The sequence below is a fragment of the Brachyhypopomus gauderio genome, chromosome 6 (genome assembly GCF_052324685.1).
Source record: "Brachyhypopomus gauderio isolate BG-103 chromosome 6, BGAUD_0.2, whole genome shotgun sequence".
Taxonomy (NCBI): domain Eukaryota; kingdom Metazoa; phylum Chordata; class Actinopteri; order Gymnotiformes; family Hypopomidae; genus Brachyhypopomus; species Brachyhypopomus gauderio.
The window spans coordinates 32,388,321-32,407,329 of record NC_135216.1 but is presented as its reverse complement, the minus strand read 5'-3'; the positions used below and the strand labels follow the sequence as shown (position 1 = coordinate 32,407,329).

The window sequence follows — 19,009 nt, the reverse complement described above, 5'->3', positions numbered from 1 at the left end:
TATGAACAGTGAGGTTGTACATAAAGTTAATACAAAAATATTAAAATTACTGTGGCTTGGTGTAGGAAGGAGAGGCAGCAAACAGATCCACTGCAACACAACAAGGCTCTTTTAATCCAGTGGAGCTGTGATCACACAGAACAGACTCAGCTTGTACATGAGGGAATGTCATAAATACAACAACATTACACACACATGGCAGGGAGGTTCAGGGAGGTTCAGTACATCTACATAAACTAACACAGAGTAACAAACTAACAGCACACATAATCAAACCCATAATCAATAAATGCAAGCACAGACATATATCGACATACAAGCAATACTGGAGCCGCAGGGACTCATGGGAAGTAGCGCCGTCCCCCATTGGACCAACGCTACACAGCGCCCATTAGTCAGTTTGGTTCATTTCTTAGATCAGAATTGAAATTCTCAAAACTGTTCATTCAATCTCCACATCTCCTTGTCACTTGTGCACATCATAATTGCATTTCTCATTGTGTTTGACATTTTGCAAATGCTTTTGTACATTTTGCAAATGGACATGGACAATTGTCTGTTGTTTTTTGCATTATCAATTGCTTATGTCATGTTTATCAAAAAAACATCTGCACGACGAGGACAAGATCTTCTGCATCCTGTCCAAAAAGTCATTGTGGACGTCACTAGGACGACACCAATGGACACATCTCAAACATCCTCAGTGACCTCCGAAATTTGCATGACCAAGTATCAAACATGAACAGTTCTGACACTTGGTTACATGGACTTCTTGGGCCTTTCTGGCATAACATTGCAGAGATAAGCCTTGTTCTACCTTGTACAGTCATATCGGTTATTGTTGTTTGTTTTGTTTGTGATTTCTCTTACTATATATGTTTTTTATTTGTAGTTATAGTCCTAGTTATAGTTTAGTGATTCTCCATGAGGGAGAATCAAAGGAGGAATTGAGAGAAAATATGCTTCTTTCAGATCTCACCCTTTGGTCTCTATGGAGATCAACCCCTGGTGGGGCAACCATCAGGATCCCTGAGAAGTGTGATGGTTGCCCACATTTGCATGCCCAGCACCTCTGTCCTTTGTTTGTATATCCCCTGTCCTCTGTTTGTATATACTTTGAAGTCTTAACTTCCCAAAGTTGATTGCCCAAGTGCCCTCACCTTCATCCCACAGTGACCCCTCCTTAAACTCCTCTTCCTCTTCACCTTCATCCCACACTTACCCCCGTAAGCTTCTTGTCTTCCTCCTCCTTCCTCCTCCCCATTTCTCAATGTATATAAGGCTTCCCAAATAGACCACAGATAGAACTGGTCATGATCCACCTTATGCTCTGTTCTCTGTCCTGCTCCGAGATGGTGGAACGGCCTTCCACTTACTGCTCGGACTGCAGAGCCTCTTGCTGTCTTCAACCGTAGACTGAAGACTCACCTCTTTGTTGAGTACTTAAATGACCAATAACTCAGCAGATATCACTTGTCCTCATTCTTAAATTGTATGTTCATCTTTCTTTGGGTAATTGTGCTTAAAAGTTTTTATTCCTGTTTAAGTGAGCCTGTTTATTTAAATACTCGGTAAGAGCATTGATTCCTGTAGTTTAGTAGTCATCTGGCTCAAGGGGATCTTGAATTCTGACCTACCTGTGCTACTATGTAGGATGTTGTCTGTGAACAGATGGCAAAGCACTTTGTACGTCGCCCTGGATTAGAGCATCTGATAAACGGCCTAAATGTAAATGATGTGAGTACCAAAGTGACTAATAAAAACTGTTAATTACTCATATATGAAAACATTATTGGCCAATAAACATATTTTACAACTGATGACATCTCAAAGAAACTGTTAAGTGAACCTATAAATCAGACTGGGATTCATGTTCAAGCAATTCTCTGCAATAGTAATGGAACCCCACACAAGTTACAGCTGACAAGGTGCACTACTAGAGATGCACTAATATAGATGCACTATTATAGACACACTAATCTAGATGTTTTTGCACTGTTAAATATTTACATTAGGTAATGCTTGAGCTGAACTGAAGGTTACACAGGATATATTAGTATAATACAAGTCAATCAGTTAGATATAATTGATAAAGACAGACTAAAGGAGAGGTTGTCCATTGTGTGTGTGTGTGTGTGTGTGTGTGTGTGTGTGTGTGTGTGTGTGTGTGTGTGTGTGTGTGTGTGTGTGTGTGTAAGAGAAGGGCACTTGGAGAGACTCGGTACCAGGGTTATTTTCAAGAAAAAAGCAGGTAATGGTTAGTTTTGATGGTAATGGCCTACAGTGATCATCAGTTTGTCAGAAGGGAAATTCTAAGAAGGGGAGAGGTGAGGAGGGCGTGACAGCTGTCAGTCATTTTGATGGAAAATGTTTTCCAACAAGGGTGGGAAGGGGTTGAGAGAGGTTGACTTTTACCTAAAGGAGAGGTGGAGAGAATGTGTATATAGGACCATATAAAGGACCACATGTCCATATACATAAGATAAGACTTTAATGATCCCACCACAGGGAAATTTGTACATTACAGCAGCTAAAGAGCATGTCAAACAGGTCTCTCTTGTAAAACGGGTCTCTCTTGTAAATGAGATGCCAAGTGTCAATGGGACTACCTGTATAAATAAAGGTCTAATAATAATAATGTCAGGGCTGGCTCGGCTGCCGCTCCCCCTAACCACATTAGGTCAGGGGTCACCAACGTGATGCCATGTCGCCCGCGAGGACGTCACGAGTCGCCCGCGGGCTTGTTTTAAAAATAGCTCACTATAGCGCCATGCACCAAAGCGCTGCATCGTTTATGTTTTTGCTACTATTATAGATTGTCCGCGGTTGCTAGCGGTCTTCCCGCTCAGTAATTGACACCCCACTCAACAACTTTTCGCTCGTTTGATGCGTATTAATCTGGTAGCCCTCTGCAATAATTGGTATCCAAGAAGTAGCTCCCAGTTTCAAAAAGGTTGGTGACCCCTGCACTAGAGGCATTTGAGTCAGTCGTAGACTCTCCAGGCGCAATCAGCAGTGATCCGTTTCAGCTGTCTCTATGGCTTCTTAAGGAAGTTCAGCGAAACGGATCACTGCTGAATTGTTTTGGCTGGCCTTCACGTCCTCAGCCCTTTCTCTGTGATCTGTGGTTGTGTTTCTTATGTTTAGGTGTCTCGCCACCTTATGCTCTTTCTCGCCCTCTCTTATCTCTCTTGCTTTTCTACTACTTATTCGAGTAACTATCTCCTGTGTTGCTTACTAGCCTACCTCAAGTTTTCCCCCTGCTTCCTATCTGTTCTTTTATTTTGGGAAGGGTTTTTGTTTCGTCGTGGCATTCTGCCTGCTGCTAGTTACTTCCCCTGGCGTCCTAAGATTCGGTTTCTCACGTTGAGTTTTCTCCACGTCATTTCTGTTGCATCTTTCTCCCGTATGTTTGTGGTCACATTTATTTTCTACGCGTTGAGTTCATTCTGCGTCTCGTGTGTTTGGTTTTGCTGCTTGTGTGTGTGTGTGCGTTGGTTTATGTGGTTTACAGAGACTTTTCACCTGATTACATACCGACATTACCAGGACATTTGGGTTTATCAGGACAGGGCTGGTGTCCTCATAATTCCAGCACTGTAGATGGTCTTATCTAAGTGAGAGAAGCTCCCTCTCAAATTTTGGGGCCATGTCCTTATACACCATAAAACCATGAAAATCGCTTTACACAGTGTTGTCCCAGAATTTAGTATAGCGCCCCCTGTAGCCTGGTGTCGGAAAAGCTCCTGTGTGCCCTCAGTGTTACGATTTGCGATTTCTGATTGGTTGGGCTTTAAACTGACTACTCAAGCTGTAATTGGCTAAAAGCTCTGTCAATCATGCCAGTGTTATCTGATCAGTGGGCGGAGTTTCACTACGCAGATGCCACGTCATACTAATCATCCCATAATTTCTAAAGGCTGGAAAATCAGGTAAGGTAATGACCTTTATAAATACAAACACTGTTGTTGTATAATTGCTAAACATTTATTAATACTTTAGATTTGTCTGAATGATAAATTAAGCTTTATGTTGGGTCTTAGAAAGCTATTTGTCCCGACTACAAGAACGCTGATTTCCTCTAACATTTCCATGGGCTTGTAGTATAACGTTAGCATCAAATTACTTAGCTAGTCTAGTCTACTCTTTAATACAACATAGAATGAGTAGCTCTAGCCTGTTGGGTTAGAGCACAAACATTTATCACAAACATTTATCAGTGCTTTGATGCTTCTACATGAGAAAGTATGCTGTACTTGATGTTTTAGAAAGCCAATTATCACCGCGATTATAATGCTAATTTCCGCTAGCATGCCTATGGGATTTCCAATATAACGTTAGCATCAAGCTAATTGTGTTATATAATTTCTTAGCTAATCACACCAGCACAGTCTATATACAATATAGAATGAGTAGCGCTAGCTTCAATGCCGTAATTTAAAATGTTTAAATGATTATTTTGATTTAGAATTCATTTGTTACTAAACATGTCACTCCATTTGAGTAGTAGTAGCCTATAAGCTTGTCAGCTAGCTAGCCAGTGTTAGGGAGTGTTCTGTGACTGGGTGAGTGCTAGGTTAGTTCAGTTATTTTCTCACTTTTGTTGGGTTTAATCTGCATGAATATGTGGTCTAGTCTACTCTTTAATACAACATAGAATGAGTAGCTCTAGCCTGCTGGGTTAGAGCACAAACATTTATCACAAACATTTATCAGTGCTTTGATGCTTCTACATGAGAAAGTATGCTGTACTTGATGTTTTAGAAAGTCAATTAGCACCGCGATTATAATGCTAACTTCCGCTAGCATGTCTATGGGATTTCCAATATAACGTTAGCATCAAGCTAATTGTGTTATATAATTTCTTAGCTAATCACACCAGCACAGTCTATATACAATATAGAATGAGTAGCGCTAGCTTCAATGCCGTAATTTAAAATGTTTAAATGATTATTTTGATTTAGAATTCATTTGTTACTAAACATTTCACCCCATCTAAGTAGTAGTAGCCTATAAGCTTGTCAGCTAGCTAGCCAGTGTTAGGGAGTGTTCTGTGATTGGGTGAGTGCTAGGTTAGTTCAGTTATTTTCTCACTTTTGTTGGGTTTAATCTGCATGAATATGTGCTCTGATGTTTATGATGTTTACTGTATTTGAATATATCATCATACAATTTAAAATGCCATTCATATTTGTAGATAACTATCTCAGGTAGTTCAGCTCCCCCAAATCACATTGTGAGCATGAATAAAACCCCCTGTAGTGGTTATTAATGGTTGGTTAGTTTGTACTTGTCATTAAGTCAGTCTACATTGTTTTTTCTTTGCAAACTATACAACACTAATTAGATAAACCCAAAAAGACACACATACAATCACAAAAATCACAAAAGACAGTTATGTATTTTCAGTAACCTTATTACCAGCATGTTCTTATGACAGTTGGCCCTGCATTGTTTATATGCTGTGAATTAAGTGAACTCGCTCATCACAGCACTCTCCAGCCATTCAGAAACTCATAACTGTTCAAAAATGCAGAAATGTGGGCTAATATGTTAGCTATAAGTCCTGAACAATCAAATAAACAGACTAAGATGTATTTAATGATATGAAAGAGCAAAGTAAAACTTAAGATTTTTTTTGCTAGGAAGAGTAGCACTTGAGTTGCCATGGAGCTGAGGAAGAGAAAGCTTAATCCAAAAGAGGAGGCTGCATATTTTACATCTGCTTGTAAAGACAAAGACGGGTTTGATGTGAAGTATATAAATCCGGATAAAGGTAATTTAATATTAATGCGTAATAGCATGTATTTGTTTTGCATTGTTGTGGTTTAATGTGATGTTTTCCAATAGCAACAAGAAGTCCAGGACTGGGAAGACCTAGCTTGACATGTTCTCTGTTTTCTCATGTAGGCCGTGGAGTTTTCAGCTGTGTCCATTTTGATAAGGGAGATTTTCTTTTGGAATACAGAGGGGACCTAATAAACAAACATGAATGCGAAAGAAGACAGAGAATATATAAAGAAGCACTGAAAGTTTTCATGTTTGAATTTCGTTACAATGGAAAGCTTTTTTGGTATGTATATTATACTCGCTTGTAGCTACACACTGACCAGTCACTTCATTAAGTCCACCTGTTTGTATCCACACTCATGCATTTGATTAGTACAACTTACCATATGTATGGTTTTTATAGTTATACAATAAAAGAATATAATCCAGTGGTTTCTTTGCATACTTTGCCTCCTTTCACCCTCTTTAGTGGTCAGGACTCCCAGTGTGACTGCATTGATGAGAATGATCTACCACTGTGGTGGTCCTGACCATTGAAGAACAGGGTGAAGGGGACTAGTAAAGTATGCAGACAAACTGAAGTAATTGATAGAATGTAACTGTAGAACAATAAAGAGCACCTTGAAGTGGTGCTGAATAAATTGATAATGAGTGTAAATACAAGGAGGTGTACATGACGTGGTTGTGTGGTGTTTATTTTTGAGGTTATGCTGTGATAAAAAAAAGATATTCCTTTATTCATTGTACAAAAAATAGTCTCTTATGCTTTATTTTAATGTTTCAGTGTTGATGCTTCTTTGGAAGATAAGTCTCTTGGGAGACTTGTGAATGATGACCATGTTAGCCCAAACAGCAAAATGAAAACAATCAGAGTAGCGGGAAAACCCCATTTGTGTTTATTTGCAACAAGGAGCATTAGTCCTGGAGAAGAGATCACATACAACTACGGAGACTCTGAATGGCCATGGAGATGCAAGGTATTAAGATATGAGCATTCACTATAATTAAAGCAACATTCCATATGCAGATATATTTAAATAAATTCAGTGAGTGTATTTGAGCTGTGCATGGCTCAGACGTGTCCTGTGAGTGCAGTGTGTTTAAGGATATTAAGAATTTGCTGGTCAAGCTTAATCCATGAGTCAATGTGTGTCACAGGAACCTTCTATATAAGGACATTGCTACATATTGTAACTGCAGCGTTTGCTGGGATATTGTGTGCACTAGGTTGAGGTTGAGTTAAGCATAGACCTGTTTTGTAAGCTGCAGAGTCTCTTGCTCGTTGTAAGGTGCAGAGTCTCAGACAGACTACAGAGTCTCTTGCTGTCTTCAAACGTAGATCGAAATGTAGACCTGTTTCTTGAGTACTTAAAATGAGCACTAACTCAACGAATAACACTTGTAGTCTGTTCTTAAATTGTATGTCTCCTGTTTAAGTGAGCCTGTTTTAATCAAAATACTAGGTAATGGCATTGATTCCTGTGCATGTTAATGTCAACCAGTTAATGTTGATAAGTATAGTGTAGGACAAAATTGTGGTCTCGAGGGACTTCTTTTTCTGAAGCCGTAGTTTGTCACAGATTATCTTGCATATTGTTTACACACCATTTCCATATACTGTACTGACAACACATGACCATAGTCCACTGGTAACTAGCAATGATGCAGGTGGTATCTTGACTCTGAAACGTCTTCAGGCTGTTCCTGGAAAAGAACCTGTTGCCAGTGCTACAATGGCTACCTTATCACCTGACAAAGAGCCACGACAGGTAATTTGTATTTCCATACCATTCTTAATTACCTTTTGATCCCACAAATCTATTTTTGAAGGATTGTTACACAAAAATCTGCTGTCCACAACAGCAGATGTAGATAAATGCATTTCAGGTATCATTTACTGTCAAATTTTGTTACATAAGGAATAGCAGTAAGTTAGTCAGGGCTTTTAAAAGATAACACTTTTTACTTTCCTTCAAGAATGTTTGGGGTCACATTTCTGAATCTTATTGGTGTTTCTAGAATTTAGCTGAGATGGATGCTGAGGAAACAACGTCTGCACCACTGACCATGAAGGACCAGTTGTGGACTGAGGAGCACCATTCACAGATTCCATGTGAAGTAGCACAAGAGGTAATTTTGAGATACAATGCTGTGATTTTCAGAAAAATGTGGCACATTTTTTTGGAGTTACAGTAAACAATTCACTATGTGATTGCCTCAATTCTTTTATGGTCCCTGAGGAAGAAAGAACTATAAAACTTATGTCAGATTATGAACCCCTGCATTCACTAGCAGAACTTGATGAGTTCAGTGAATGGAAGTTGCCTGAATGTTGTGTTGTATTGGCTAAATCCTTAATATGTGTATTTAAGGTTGTGTTTGACCATGACCTGTTATGAGAGAACATCGTGTTTAATGAGGACAGTGACAGAATATCTCAAAGTGCTTTGTCTTTACTTAAGGAATATTCATGTGTCAATGTGTGTGACAGCAACCTTTAATGTCAGGACACTACAACTTATTGTAACTGCAGTGTTTGCTACGATAATGTGTGTACCAGGTTGTGTTAAGTTTGGACCTGTTTTGTAAGCACGCTGTGGTTTACAGGAAGGCTGTAGTAGTTTTTCAGTGCATGTTAATGGCAGCCAGTTAATGTGTATAGTGTATAGTGTATGACGTGATTGTGGTCTCGAGGGACTTCTTTTTCTGAAAATATATTTCACATCACAGACTCTCTTGCACATTGTTTTCACACCATTTCCATATACTGACATCACAGGAACATGGTGCACTGGTGCTTACCAATGATACAATGATAGTGGTATCTTGTTTCTGTAACATTTTTAGGCCATTTCTGCAAAAGGACCAGTTGCCAGTGCTACAATGGCTACCTTATCACCTGACAAAGAGCCACGACAGGTAATTTGTATTGACATACTATTCTTAATTGCCATTTGATCCCACAAATCTATTTTTGAGGACCTGTTGCACAAACATTTGCTGTCCACAACAGCAGATTTGTATAAATGCATTTCAGTTATCATTTACGGTCAAATTGTATTACCCAAGGAATAGCAGTAAGTTAGTCAGGGTTTTTAAAAGATAACACTTTTTACTTTCCTTCAGGAATGTTTGGTGTCACATTTCTGAATCTTATTTGTGTTTCTAGAATTTAGCTGAGATGGATGCTGAGGAAACACCGTCTGCACCACTGACCATGAAGGACCAGTTGTGGACTGAGGAGCACCATTCACAGATTCCATGTGAAGTAGCACAAGAGGTAATTTTGAGACACAATGCTGTGATTTTCAGAAAAATGTGGCACATTTTTTTAGAGTTACAGTAAACATTCACTATGTGATTGCCTCAATTCTTTTATGGTCCCTGAGGAAGAAAGAACTATAAAAATTATGTCAGATTATGAACCCCTGCATTCACTAGCAGAACTTGATGCGTTCAGTGAATGGAAGTTGCCTGAATGTTGTGTTGTATTGGCTAAATCCTTAATATTTGTATTTAAGATTGTGTTTGACCATGACCTGTTATGAGAGAACATCTTTTTTAATGAGGATAGTGACAGAATATCTCAAAGTGCTTTGTCTTTACTTAGGGAATATTCATGTGTCAATGTGTGTGACAGCAACCTTTAATATCAGGACACTACAACTTATTGTAACTGCAGTGTTTGCTAGGATATTGTGTGTACCAAGTTGTGTTAAGTTTAGACCTGTTTTGTAAGCACGCTGTGGTTTACAGGGAGGCTGTAGTAGTTTATCAGTGCATGTTAATGGCAGCCAGTTGATGTGTATAGTGTATAGTGTATGACGTGATTGTGGTCTCGAGGGACTTCTTTTTCTGAAGCTGTATTTCAAATCACAGACTATCTTGCACATTGTTTTCAAACCATTTCCATATACTGACATCACAGGAACATAGTGCACTGGTGCTTACCAATGATACAATGATGGTGGTATCTTGTCTCTGTAACATTTTTAGGCCATTCCTGCAAAAGGACCAGTTGTCAGTGCTACAATGGCTACCTTATCACCTGACAAAGAGCCACAACAGGTCATTTGTATTGACATACTATTCTTAATTAACTTTTGATCCCACAAATCTATTTTTGAGGACCTGTTGCACAAACATTTGCTGTCCACAACAGCAGATTTGGATAATTACATTTCAGTTATCATTTACGGTCAAATTGTATTACCCAAGGAATAGTACAGTTTTTCTCAGTCGATTTGGTTCATTTCTCACATCATGCTTTACATTGGCATCACAACTTTCTCAAAACAGTTAATGCAAACAGCAAAACTCAATGAAATACCTGTAAAAGCACACACTTCACTCAAAATTCTTTGTTTTTGCCCCAAAAGCAAATTTTTAGGTCAGTCAATTTGTCAGTGCCATCAGAATATCTAGTCTGTGTGCCATTGCCTATGAACAAGGTCAAAATACTTAGTCATGTTGTCAGTGCAATTATAAGTCACAGTCAGTGTAGACTGTATATTCTGATGGAAACTAGCTAAGCTTTTGATTTCAAGAACGCTGCACCTTCCAACGACCAGCTTCAGCCATTGTAAGACCACGACTTACATGTAAGACATGGTCCACAATTGTTGCCCTTATTTCACTGTTTTGTCCCCTTAGCCTTATACCACACTTACTTACTCCTCTTATTGGCTGTTCACCCTTCCATTATGAGACTTTGTGATACTGCAGTGTTTAGTGTCTATAAATGTTTGCCAATTACAGTAAAGGTTCATGAGACGCACCTCTGACCTATGGTTGAGACCATTGATTGATCTAAGCCTTCACCAATTCCCTTTCTTACTGTAACTGAATGTTCACTTGCAAATAATTTAATCATATTAGGATAAATTACCAAAATGTAACAAACAAATAACCTAAATAAATAAATGTAAAATGATGCCTTAGAGATTATGACAACATGTTCAGCACTTTTGCATATAATGACCTAGGCGATGACCTAAAGATAAAATGTTTTGGAGGGTAAGACAATTCAACAAACAATCCTTACAACACATTTTGATAAACATGTCATAAGCAACTGATAATGTAAAAAACAACAGACAATTGTCCATGTCCTTTTGCAATATGTACAAAAGCATTTGCAAAATGTTAAACACAATGAGAAATGCAATCATGATGTGCACAAGTGACAAGGAGATGTGGAGACTGAATGAACAGTTTTGAGAATTTCAATTCTGATCTGAGAAATGAACCAAAGCGACTGAGAAAAACTGTAATAGGTTAGTGAGGGTTTTTAAAACCTAGCCACTAGGGTGCACACACCATTGTATTTTAGTGCTGGTCCCAAGCCCGGATAAATAGGGAAGGTTGCGTCAGGAAGGGCATCCGGTGTAAAAACTGCGCCAAATCAAATGATGCAGATCAAAAATAGAAATTCCATACCGGATCGGTCGAGGCCCGGGTTAACAACGACCACCACTGGTGCTGTTGTCCAACAGGGCATTAGTGGAAATTGGACTACTGTTGGGACAAGGAGGAGGAGGAGGAGAGGGGGGAAGAGGGTTCTGAAGCTGAAGGAGAGGAGGCAGAGCAGGAAAGTGGAGGTTAGAGTTGGTACGTTGAATGTGGGCTCTATGACAGGTAAAGGGAGAGAGCTAGGTGATGCGATGGAGAGGAGGAAGATAAATATACTGTGTGTACAGGAGACCAAGTGGAAGGGGAACAAGACCAGGAGCATTGGTGGTGGCTTCAAACTCTTCTATCATGGAGTAGACAGAAAGAGTAATGGAGTAGGGGTAGTCCTGAAGGATGAGTTTAGTAAGAGTGTAGTGGAGGTAAAGAGAGTAAGTGACAGGGTGATCTGTGTAAAGTTAGAGATAGATGGGGTGATAGTGAATGTCATCAGTGCTTATGCTCCTCAGGTAGGTTGTGATGTGGAGGAGAAAGGGGAATTCTGGAGAGAGTTAGATGAAGTTGTTTTGCAGGTTCCTAAAGAAGAGAGAGTGGTTATTGGAGCAGATTTAAATGGACATGTTGGTGGAGGGAACAGTGGTGATGAGGAGGTGTTGGGTAGATATGGTGTTAATGAAAGGAATACGGAAGGACAAATGGTGGTAGATTTTGCTAAAAGGATAAAGATGGCTGTAGTTAACACTTTACGAAAAAGGAAGAGCACAGGGTAACATATAAGAGTGGGGAAAGATGCACACAGGTCGACTATATCCTCTGTAGGAGACAAAACCTGAAAGAAGTTAGTGATTGCAAGGTGTTACCAGGGGAGAGTGTAGCTAAACAGCATAGGATGGGGATATGTAGGATGGTTTTGAAGGTGAAGAAGAGGAAGAGAGTGAGAGCGGAACCTAAGATCAGGTGGTGGAAGTTAAAAGATGAAGACTGTGGTGTAAAATTCAGAGATGAGGTGAGGCAGGTACTGGGTAACGGTGGTGGTGTTCTGGATACCTGGGATGAGACTTCAAATGCAGTGAGGGATGTGGCTAGGAAGGTACTTGGTGTGACCTCAGGACAGAGGAAGATAGACAATGAGTTGTGGTGGTGGAATGAGGACGTTCAGGATAGTTTGAGAGGAAAGCGGTTGGCTAAAAATAATTGGGATTTTCAGCGAGATGAAGAAAATAGACAGAGGTACAAGGAGATGTGTCGTAAGGCAAAGAGAGCAGTGGCAGAAGCTAAAGAGAAGGCATATAGCAAGCTGTATGAGAAGTTGAACACTAAGGAAGGGGAAAATTATCTGTACAGATTGGCCAGACAGAGAAACCGTGATGGGCAGGATGTGCAGCAGGTTAGGATGATAAAGGATAAAGATGGAAATGTGCTGTCCGGTGAGAAGAGTGTCTTGGGAAGGTGGAAGGGGTATTTTGAGGAACTGAATAATCAAGAGAATGAAAGGGAAAGAAGGTTAGAAGAGGTAGAGGTTGTGAATCAGGAAGTGCCTCAGGTGAGCAAGGAGGAAGTAAGGGCTGCAATTCGGAGAATGAAGTGTGGTAAGGCAGTTGGACGGGATGATATTCCTGTGGAGGCATGGAAATGTTTGGGAAAGACAGCAGTGGAGTTTTTGACTGGGTTATTTAACAGAATCTTGGAAGGTCAAAAGATGCCTGAGGAGTGGAGACGAAGCATAATGGTGCCAATTTTCAAGAATAAGGGCGATGGTCAGAGCTGTAGTAATTACAGGGGAATAAAGTTGATCAGTCACAGCCTGAAAATCTGGGAAAGAGTAGTGGAAGTTGGGCTTAGAGGAGAGGTAGAGATCTGTGAGCAGCAGTATGGTTTCATGCCAGCTAAGTGCACCACATATGCTATGTTTGCTTTGAGAGTGTTAATGGAGAAGTATAGGGAAGGACAGAAGGAGTTACATTGTGTGTTTGTTGACTTAGAGAAAGCTTATGATAGAGTACCGAGACAGGCACTGTGGTATTGTATGAGGAAGTCAGGAGTAGCAGAAAAGTATGTGAGGGTAGTGCAGGATATGTATGAGAACGGTGTGACAGCAGTGAGATGTGCGATAGGAATGACAGACGAGTTTAAAGTGGGGGTAGGACTACATCAGGGATCAGCCCTGAGTCCCTTCCTGTTCGCAATTGTCATGGACAGACTGACGGACGAGGTTAGGCAGGAGTCCCCTTGGACTATGATGTTTGCTGATGACATTGTGATCTGTAGTGAGAGTAGGGAGCAGGTGGAGGTGAGCTTGGAAAGATGGAGATATGCTTTGGAGAGCAGGGCAATGAAAGTGAGCAGGAGTAAAACAGAGTACATGTGTGTGAATGAGAGGGCAGACGGTGGACAGGTCCAGTTACAAAGAGTTGATTTGGTGAAGGTTGATGAGTTTACCTACTTAGGGTCGAGGGTACAGAGTAATGGAGGAAGTGAAAGAGAGGTAAAGAAGAGAGTGCAGGCAGGGTGATGTGGATGGCATAAAGTGTCTGGGGTGATCTGTGATAGAAGGGTGTCGGCTAGAATGAAAGGAAAGATCTATAGGACAGTAGTGAGACCTGCTATGTTGTATGGACTGGAGACAGTGGCACTGACAAAGAGACAGGTGAGGGAGATGGAGGTGTCTGAGATGAAGATGTTGAGATTCTCATTTGGAGTGACGAGGAAGGATAGGATCAGAAATGAGTTTATTAGAGGATCAACACATGTAGCATGTTTTGGAGATAAAGTTAGAGAAGCGAGATTGAGTTGGTTTGGACATGTATAGAGGAGGGAGGAGAGGTATATTGGTAGGAGGGTCTTGAGGATGGAACTTCCATGCAAGAGGAGGAGAGATAGACCTAAGAGGAGGTTTATGGATGCAGTGGTAGAGGATATGAGAGTGGCTGGTGTGTCAGTGGAGGACACTCAGGACAGGCTCAGATGGAGGAGTTTGATCCCCTGTGGCGACCCCTAAATGGGAATTGCCTAAATAAGAAGTGAGGGGTTTTAAAAGATAACACTTTTTACTTTCCTTCAGGAATGTTTGGTGTCACATTTCTGAATCTTATTTGTGTTTCTAGAATTTAGCTGAGATGGATGCTGAGGAAACAACTTCTGCACCACTGACCATGAAGGACCAGTTGTGGACTGAGGAGCATCATTCACAGATTCCATGTGAAGTAGCACAAGAGGTAATTTTGAGACACAATGCTGTGATTTTCAGAAAAATGTGGCACATTTCTTTGGAGTTACAGTAAACAATTCACTATGTGATTGCCTCAATTCTTTTATGATCCCTGAGGAAGAAAGAACTATAAAAATTATGTCAGATTATGAACCCCTGCATTCACTAGCAGAACTTGATGAGTTCAGTAAATGGAAGTTGCCTGAATATTGTGTTGTATTGGCTAAATCCTTAATATGTGTATTTAAAGTTTTGACCATGACCTGTTATGAGAGAACATCGTGTTTAATGAGGATAGTGACAGAATATCTCAAAGTGCTTTGTCTTTACTTAAGGAATATTCATGTGTCAATGTGTGTGATAGGAACCTTTAATATTAGGACACTACAACTTATTGTAAGTGCAGTGTTTGGTAGGATATTGTGTGCACCAGGTTGTGTTAAGTTTAGACCTGTTTTGTAAGCACGCTGTGGTTTACAGGGAGACTGTAGTAGTTTATCAGTGCATGTTAATGGCAGCCAGTTGATGTGTATAGTGTATAGTGTATGACGTGATTGTGGTCTCGAGGGACTTCTTTTTCTGAAGCTGTATTTCAAATCACAGACTATCTTGCATATTGTTTTCACACCATTTCCATATATTGACATCACAGGAACATAGTGCACTGGTGCTTACCAATGGTACAATGATGGTGGTATCTTGTCTCTGTAACATTTTTAGGCCATTCCTGCAAAAGGACCAGTTGCCAGTGCTACAATGGCTACCTTATCACCTGACAAAGAGCCACGACAGGTAATTTGTATTGACATACCATTCTTAATTACCATTTGATCCCACAAATCTATTTTTGAGGACCTGTTGCACAAACATTTGCTGTCCACAACAGCAGATTTGGATAAATGCATTTCAGTTATCATTTATGTCCCTGAGGAAGAAAGAACTCTAAAAATTACGTCAGACTATGAACCCCTACATTCAGTAGCAGAACTTGATGAGTTCAGTTAATGGAAGTTGCCTGAATGTTGTGTTGTATTGGCTAAATACTTAATATGTGTATTTAAGGTTGTGTTTGACCATGATACTGACATCACATGTACCTACCAATGATACAAGGATAGTGGTACCTTGTCTCTGGAACATCTTTATGCCATTTCTGAAAAAATAACATTGCTGTTGGTGTGATGGATGAATGAATCAAAATGTTTTTCATTTCTGTTTTTTGGACTACAGATTTTCAAACCATGGTTGTATGGATTGAAACCTATTTTCTGATTAAATCATGATATTTTTTGCCAACAGAACTGTAAACATGAGATAGTCCTTGCAACTGTTTCAAGCATGAACAAATGCGTTGCTTGTGTCGGACCTGTTGCAGCCCTCAAGTGGATTGGTCTGAGATGTAAAGGTCAATAATCATCATCATAGTCAGATAACAGCAACTAATTAATACCATTGTTTTTTTTAAAGTGATTGTGAATTGGTGGAAAAAAATAACTATAAATTATTTCCACACAGTGGAACATAAGAATGTTATTGAAAATTAGTTTGTTTCTGATGTCGAGTCAATCCTTAAAAAAATGTTTAAACATTGCAGTGCATGTAGTGTTAGCCATGTTTTTGTTTTGCTGCAGTTGTGATGTGCTCCTTAATTTCCTTTAGAGGCATCAATGCTATATTGTAGTCTTGTAGTCTGCTCCTGTTTCTGGCACAAGTCCTGCTTTGAAAAACTTGGAAAGATTGACAGAGATTTGGTGTCATGGGTAAGTATATTGTTTTTTGAACTTTTACGGTTTTATACTAAGTAATGTATAGTGACCTTCTATTTCTGATATTAGGGTAAAAGGGATTCAAGTTCTGATGAGGATCAGTTATTATCAGATGAAGATTATGTTCCAGATACAGAGTCAGACAGTGAATCAGACAGTTCAGTGGAGTTTGAAGTAGGATGTGAAAAAGACCAAGTCAGTGAGCAGAACATGGAAGTTCACTCCAAGTTTTCGGAATCTTGCAGTTCAGTGTTGGTCCTAAAATATGCAAGCAGAAGCAATGGCAAAAAACAATGTCTGCAGGCCAGGAAAGGAGCTTGTTTAAGTGAAGATGTAGATTTATTTTGTTATGAGAAGCAGTTGACAGATGTAGAAACAGATAATGAATTGGACAACTCAAAAGAAGGAGATGTATTTTCAACAAATGTAGCCAATTGGGTCAAGCCAATTTTGGATGTCCAACTTTCTTCAGATGATGCTGCTTTAGACAGTGGAATGGACTTGGGTTCATCCAGATCAGTCACTGTAACACCTACAAGGGAAGAGCTCTTGGATGCAAGAGTTGCAGCTGGTGAGACTGATTTTCAGAATGTATCAGGGACAGAACAGAGGGATACAGTGCCTGTTGCCGAAAAATCAGCTGTAATTTCTTGTTCTAAGAACAGCAAAAACTACTGTTACATTTGTGGGAAACCACAATCCAAAATTTCTCGGCACCTGAAAATCCACATGACTGAAGTTGAAGTGGCTGAAGCACTGTCATTTCCAAAGCACTCCAAGGAACGTAAAAGATTACTGGAAAAAATTAGGAATAAGGGTAATTATCAACATAATTCCAATGTTTTACAGAAAGGAAGTGGATTGCTTAAACTAAAACGAAGACCAAACCGAGTTTGCAATTCAAAACAATTTGTACATTGCATGTATTGCAAAGGGATGTTTCTACGTAAAGATCTGTGGCGTCATGTAAGAAGATGTTCCTCAAAACCAGGGTTACTAAATGAACAACAAGGAAGAACCAAGGTTTTGGGTCTAGCTGCTCTGGCAGAGTCTACATTCTCACAACAGATATCCCAAGGAGTTTGGAAGCTTTTGAGTGCAATGAAGCAAGACGATGTTGGCTCTGTAGTTCGGAATGATTTCTGCATTCTTCAGTTAGCGCAGTCTTTCTTTAACAAACATGGCAATGACCCTACCAAACATGAGTATGTTCGACAGAAGCTTCGTGAAATAGGGAGGTTTTTGATGGCATTGCGCAGTGAGTCTTCTATACATAGCCTGGAAGAAGCTGTAAAACCTGCCAATTTTTCAAAAGTTATTCAAGCTGTACGGAAGGTGTCAGGATATGATGAAGAAAAGAACTGCTACCACACACCAAGCCTAGCATTGAAATTGGGGCACACTTTGCAGAAGATATGTGAGATCGTTCAGTGTAGGGCTCTTATGGCTGAAGATGAGGATTTGGTAAAATCTACTGAGATGTTCAAAAGATTGTACACCACCAAATGGTCAGAGCTAATCTCACACCAAGCTTTAAGCACACTGAATGAAGCAAAGTTCAACAAGCCATCAACACTGCCTTTCACTCATGATGTTCAGCTTCTTCACAAACACCTGGAGACAACAGCAGATGCAGCATCTGAAAACCTAAAAAAGACACCATCACCACAAAGCTATGCAGACCTTGCTAAAACTACACTCGCAAGAATAATTGTTTTTAACAGAAGACGTGCTGGTGAAGTCTCCAAGATGCATCTTAAAAACTTTCAAGAAAGAGATAAAACTCTTCTCCATGAAGATGTTGCAGTTGGCCTTTCTGCATTTGAACAGAAACTCTGCAGCCATTTTAGCAGAGTTGAGATCAAAGGTAAAAGGGGGAGAAAGGTTGCTGTCCTTCTCACACCAGACATGGTAGATGCTCTGTCTCTTTTGGTGAGCAAAAGGAATGCATGTGGGGTTCAAGATGCCAACTGCTTCTTGTTTGCCAGACCCAGCTGTCAAAGTCATTACAGAGGCCAGGACTGTCTGAGATTCTATGCAGTTCAGTGTGGTGCACGAAATCCAGAACATCTACGGTCAACACACTTGCGTAAACATGTGGCCACTCTCTCTCAAATTCTTAATCTGAAAAATAACGAATTGGATCAAGTTGCAGACTTCTTGGGACATGACATTCGTGTGCACCGTGAGTATTATAGGCTTCCAGAAGCAACAACTCAGCTGGCTAAAATATCAAAACTTTTGTTGGCCATGGAAAAAGGGTGTCTCCCCGATCTACAAGGCAAATCACTTGATGACATTGAGATTGAAGGTATGCATTGTTATATGTTTAGTTTAGTCTTACATTGAAGTAAATGTGAGCATAATTTTACATACATAGGACATGGAAATGGAAATTATATGTTGTCAGAATGGGACCTTTCTTTTCTTTCATGATATTAACATTAGCTGCCCTTTACATGTTCAAATTTCACAATGAACCATTTGATCTAAAATATGGTGCTATTAACTTACATTAAACTTACATTCAATAATGTATGCCATTTGAGTTTTGCTTGTTCCTAATTTTCAGATGAGATCAATACGTCTGATGTCAGTGATGGAAGTGAACCCGAAAATGAAGCTGTGGTTGATTCCATGAGCGCCCCAAGACAGACTCGTGAGTTTAACAACGATTATGTAGCCATCCATCCATCCATTATCTGAACCTCTTAATCCCACTAGTCGGGGTCACGGGGGTACACCATGGGCAGGGTACACCATGGGCAGGTCGCCAGTCCATCGCATGGCCAACACACACGCACGCACTCACACCTACGGGCAATTTAGCATGATC

The 19,009-nt window shown here is 40.0% G+C and overlaps 2 protein-coding genes and 1 long non-coding RNA gene across 3 annotated transcripts; all 3 read left to right on the top strand.

Moving 5' to 3' along the window:
* Nucleotides 1–3,520: 3,520 nt before the first annotated feature.
* Nucleotides 3,521–5,994, top strand: LOC143516320 (uncharacterized). The gene is made up of 3 exons (XR_013131653.1): nucleotides 3,521–3,932; nucleotides 5,646–5,776; nucleotides 5,911–5,994. It is a non-coding gene; the product is annotated as an uncharacterized LOC143516320 (long non-coding RNA).
* Nucleotides 5,995–6,003: 9 nt separating this feature from the next.
* On the top strand, nucleotides 6,004–16,660 carry LOC143516412 (uncharacterized). The gene is made up of 11 exons (XM_077007961.1): nucleotides 6,004–6,073; nucleotides 6,575–6,767; nucleotides 7,488–7,559; nucleotides 7,810–7,920; nucleotides 8,960–9,070; nucleotides 14,304–14,414; nucleotides 15,128–15,199; nucleotides 15,707–15,812; nucleotides 16,097–16,167; nucleotides 16,243–16,506; nucleotides 16,646–16,660. Exons 1-11 carry the CDS (start codon nucleotides 6,039–6,041, stop codon nucleotides 16,658–16,660), a joined length of 1,161 nt encoding a protein of 386 aa, XP_076864076.1. The 5' UTR covers nucleotides 6,004–6,038.
* LOC143516319 (uncharacterized) lies at nucleotides 16,477–18,921 on the top strand. The gene is made up of 2 exons (XM_077007877.1): nucleotides 16,477–18,484; nucleotides 18,746–18,921. The coding sequence occupies exons 1-2, from the start codon at nucleotides 16,669–16,671 to the stop codon at nucleotides 18,877–18,879; spliced, it is 1,950 nt and encodes a 649-aa protein (XP_076863992.1). The 5' UTR covers nucleotides 16,477–16,668; the 3' UTR covers nucleotides 18,880–18,921.
* The last annotated feature ends 88 nt before the right edge of the window (nucleotides 18,922–19,009 follow it).

Coding starts and splice junctions, on each gene's coding strand:
- LOC143516412 (XM_077007961.1), top strand. CDS start 6,039: ATGTTTGAATTTCGTTACAATGGAAAGCTTTTTTG. Junction 15,200..15,706: donor CTGACAAAGAGCCACGACAG/GTAATTTGTATT, acceptor TTTTGCCAACAG/AACTGTAAACATGAGATAGT. Junction 16,168..16,242: donor ACAGAGATTTGGTGTCATGG/GTAAGTATATTG, acceptor TTCTGATATTAG/GGTAAAAGGGATTCAAGTTC.
- LOC143516319 (XM_077007877.1), top strand. CDS start 16,669: ATGGACTTGGGTTCATCCAGATCAGTCACTGTAACACCTACAAGGGAA. Junction 18,485..18,745: donor TGATGACATTGAGATTGAAG/GTATGCATTGTT, acceptor CCTAATTTTCAG/ATGAGATCAATACGTCTGAT.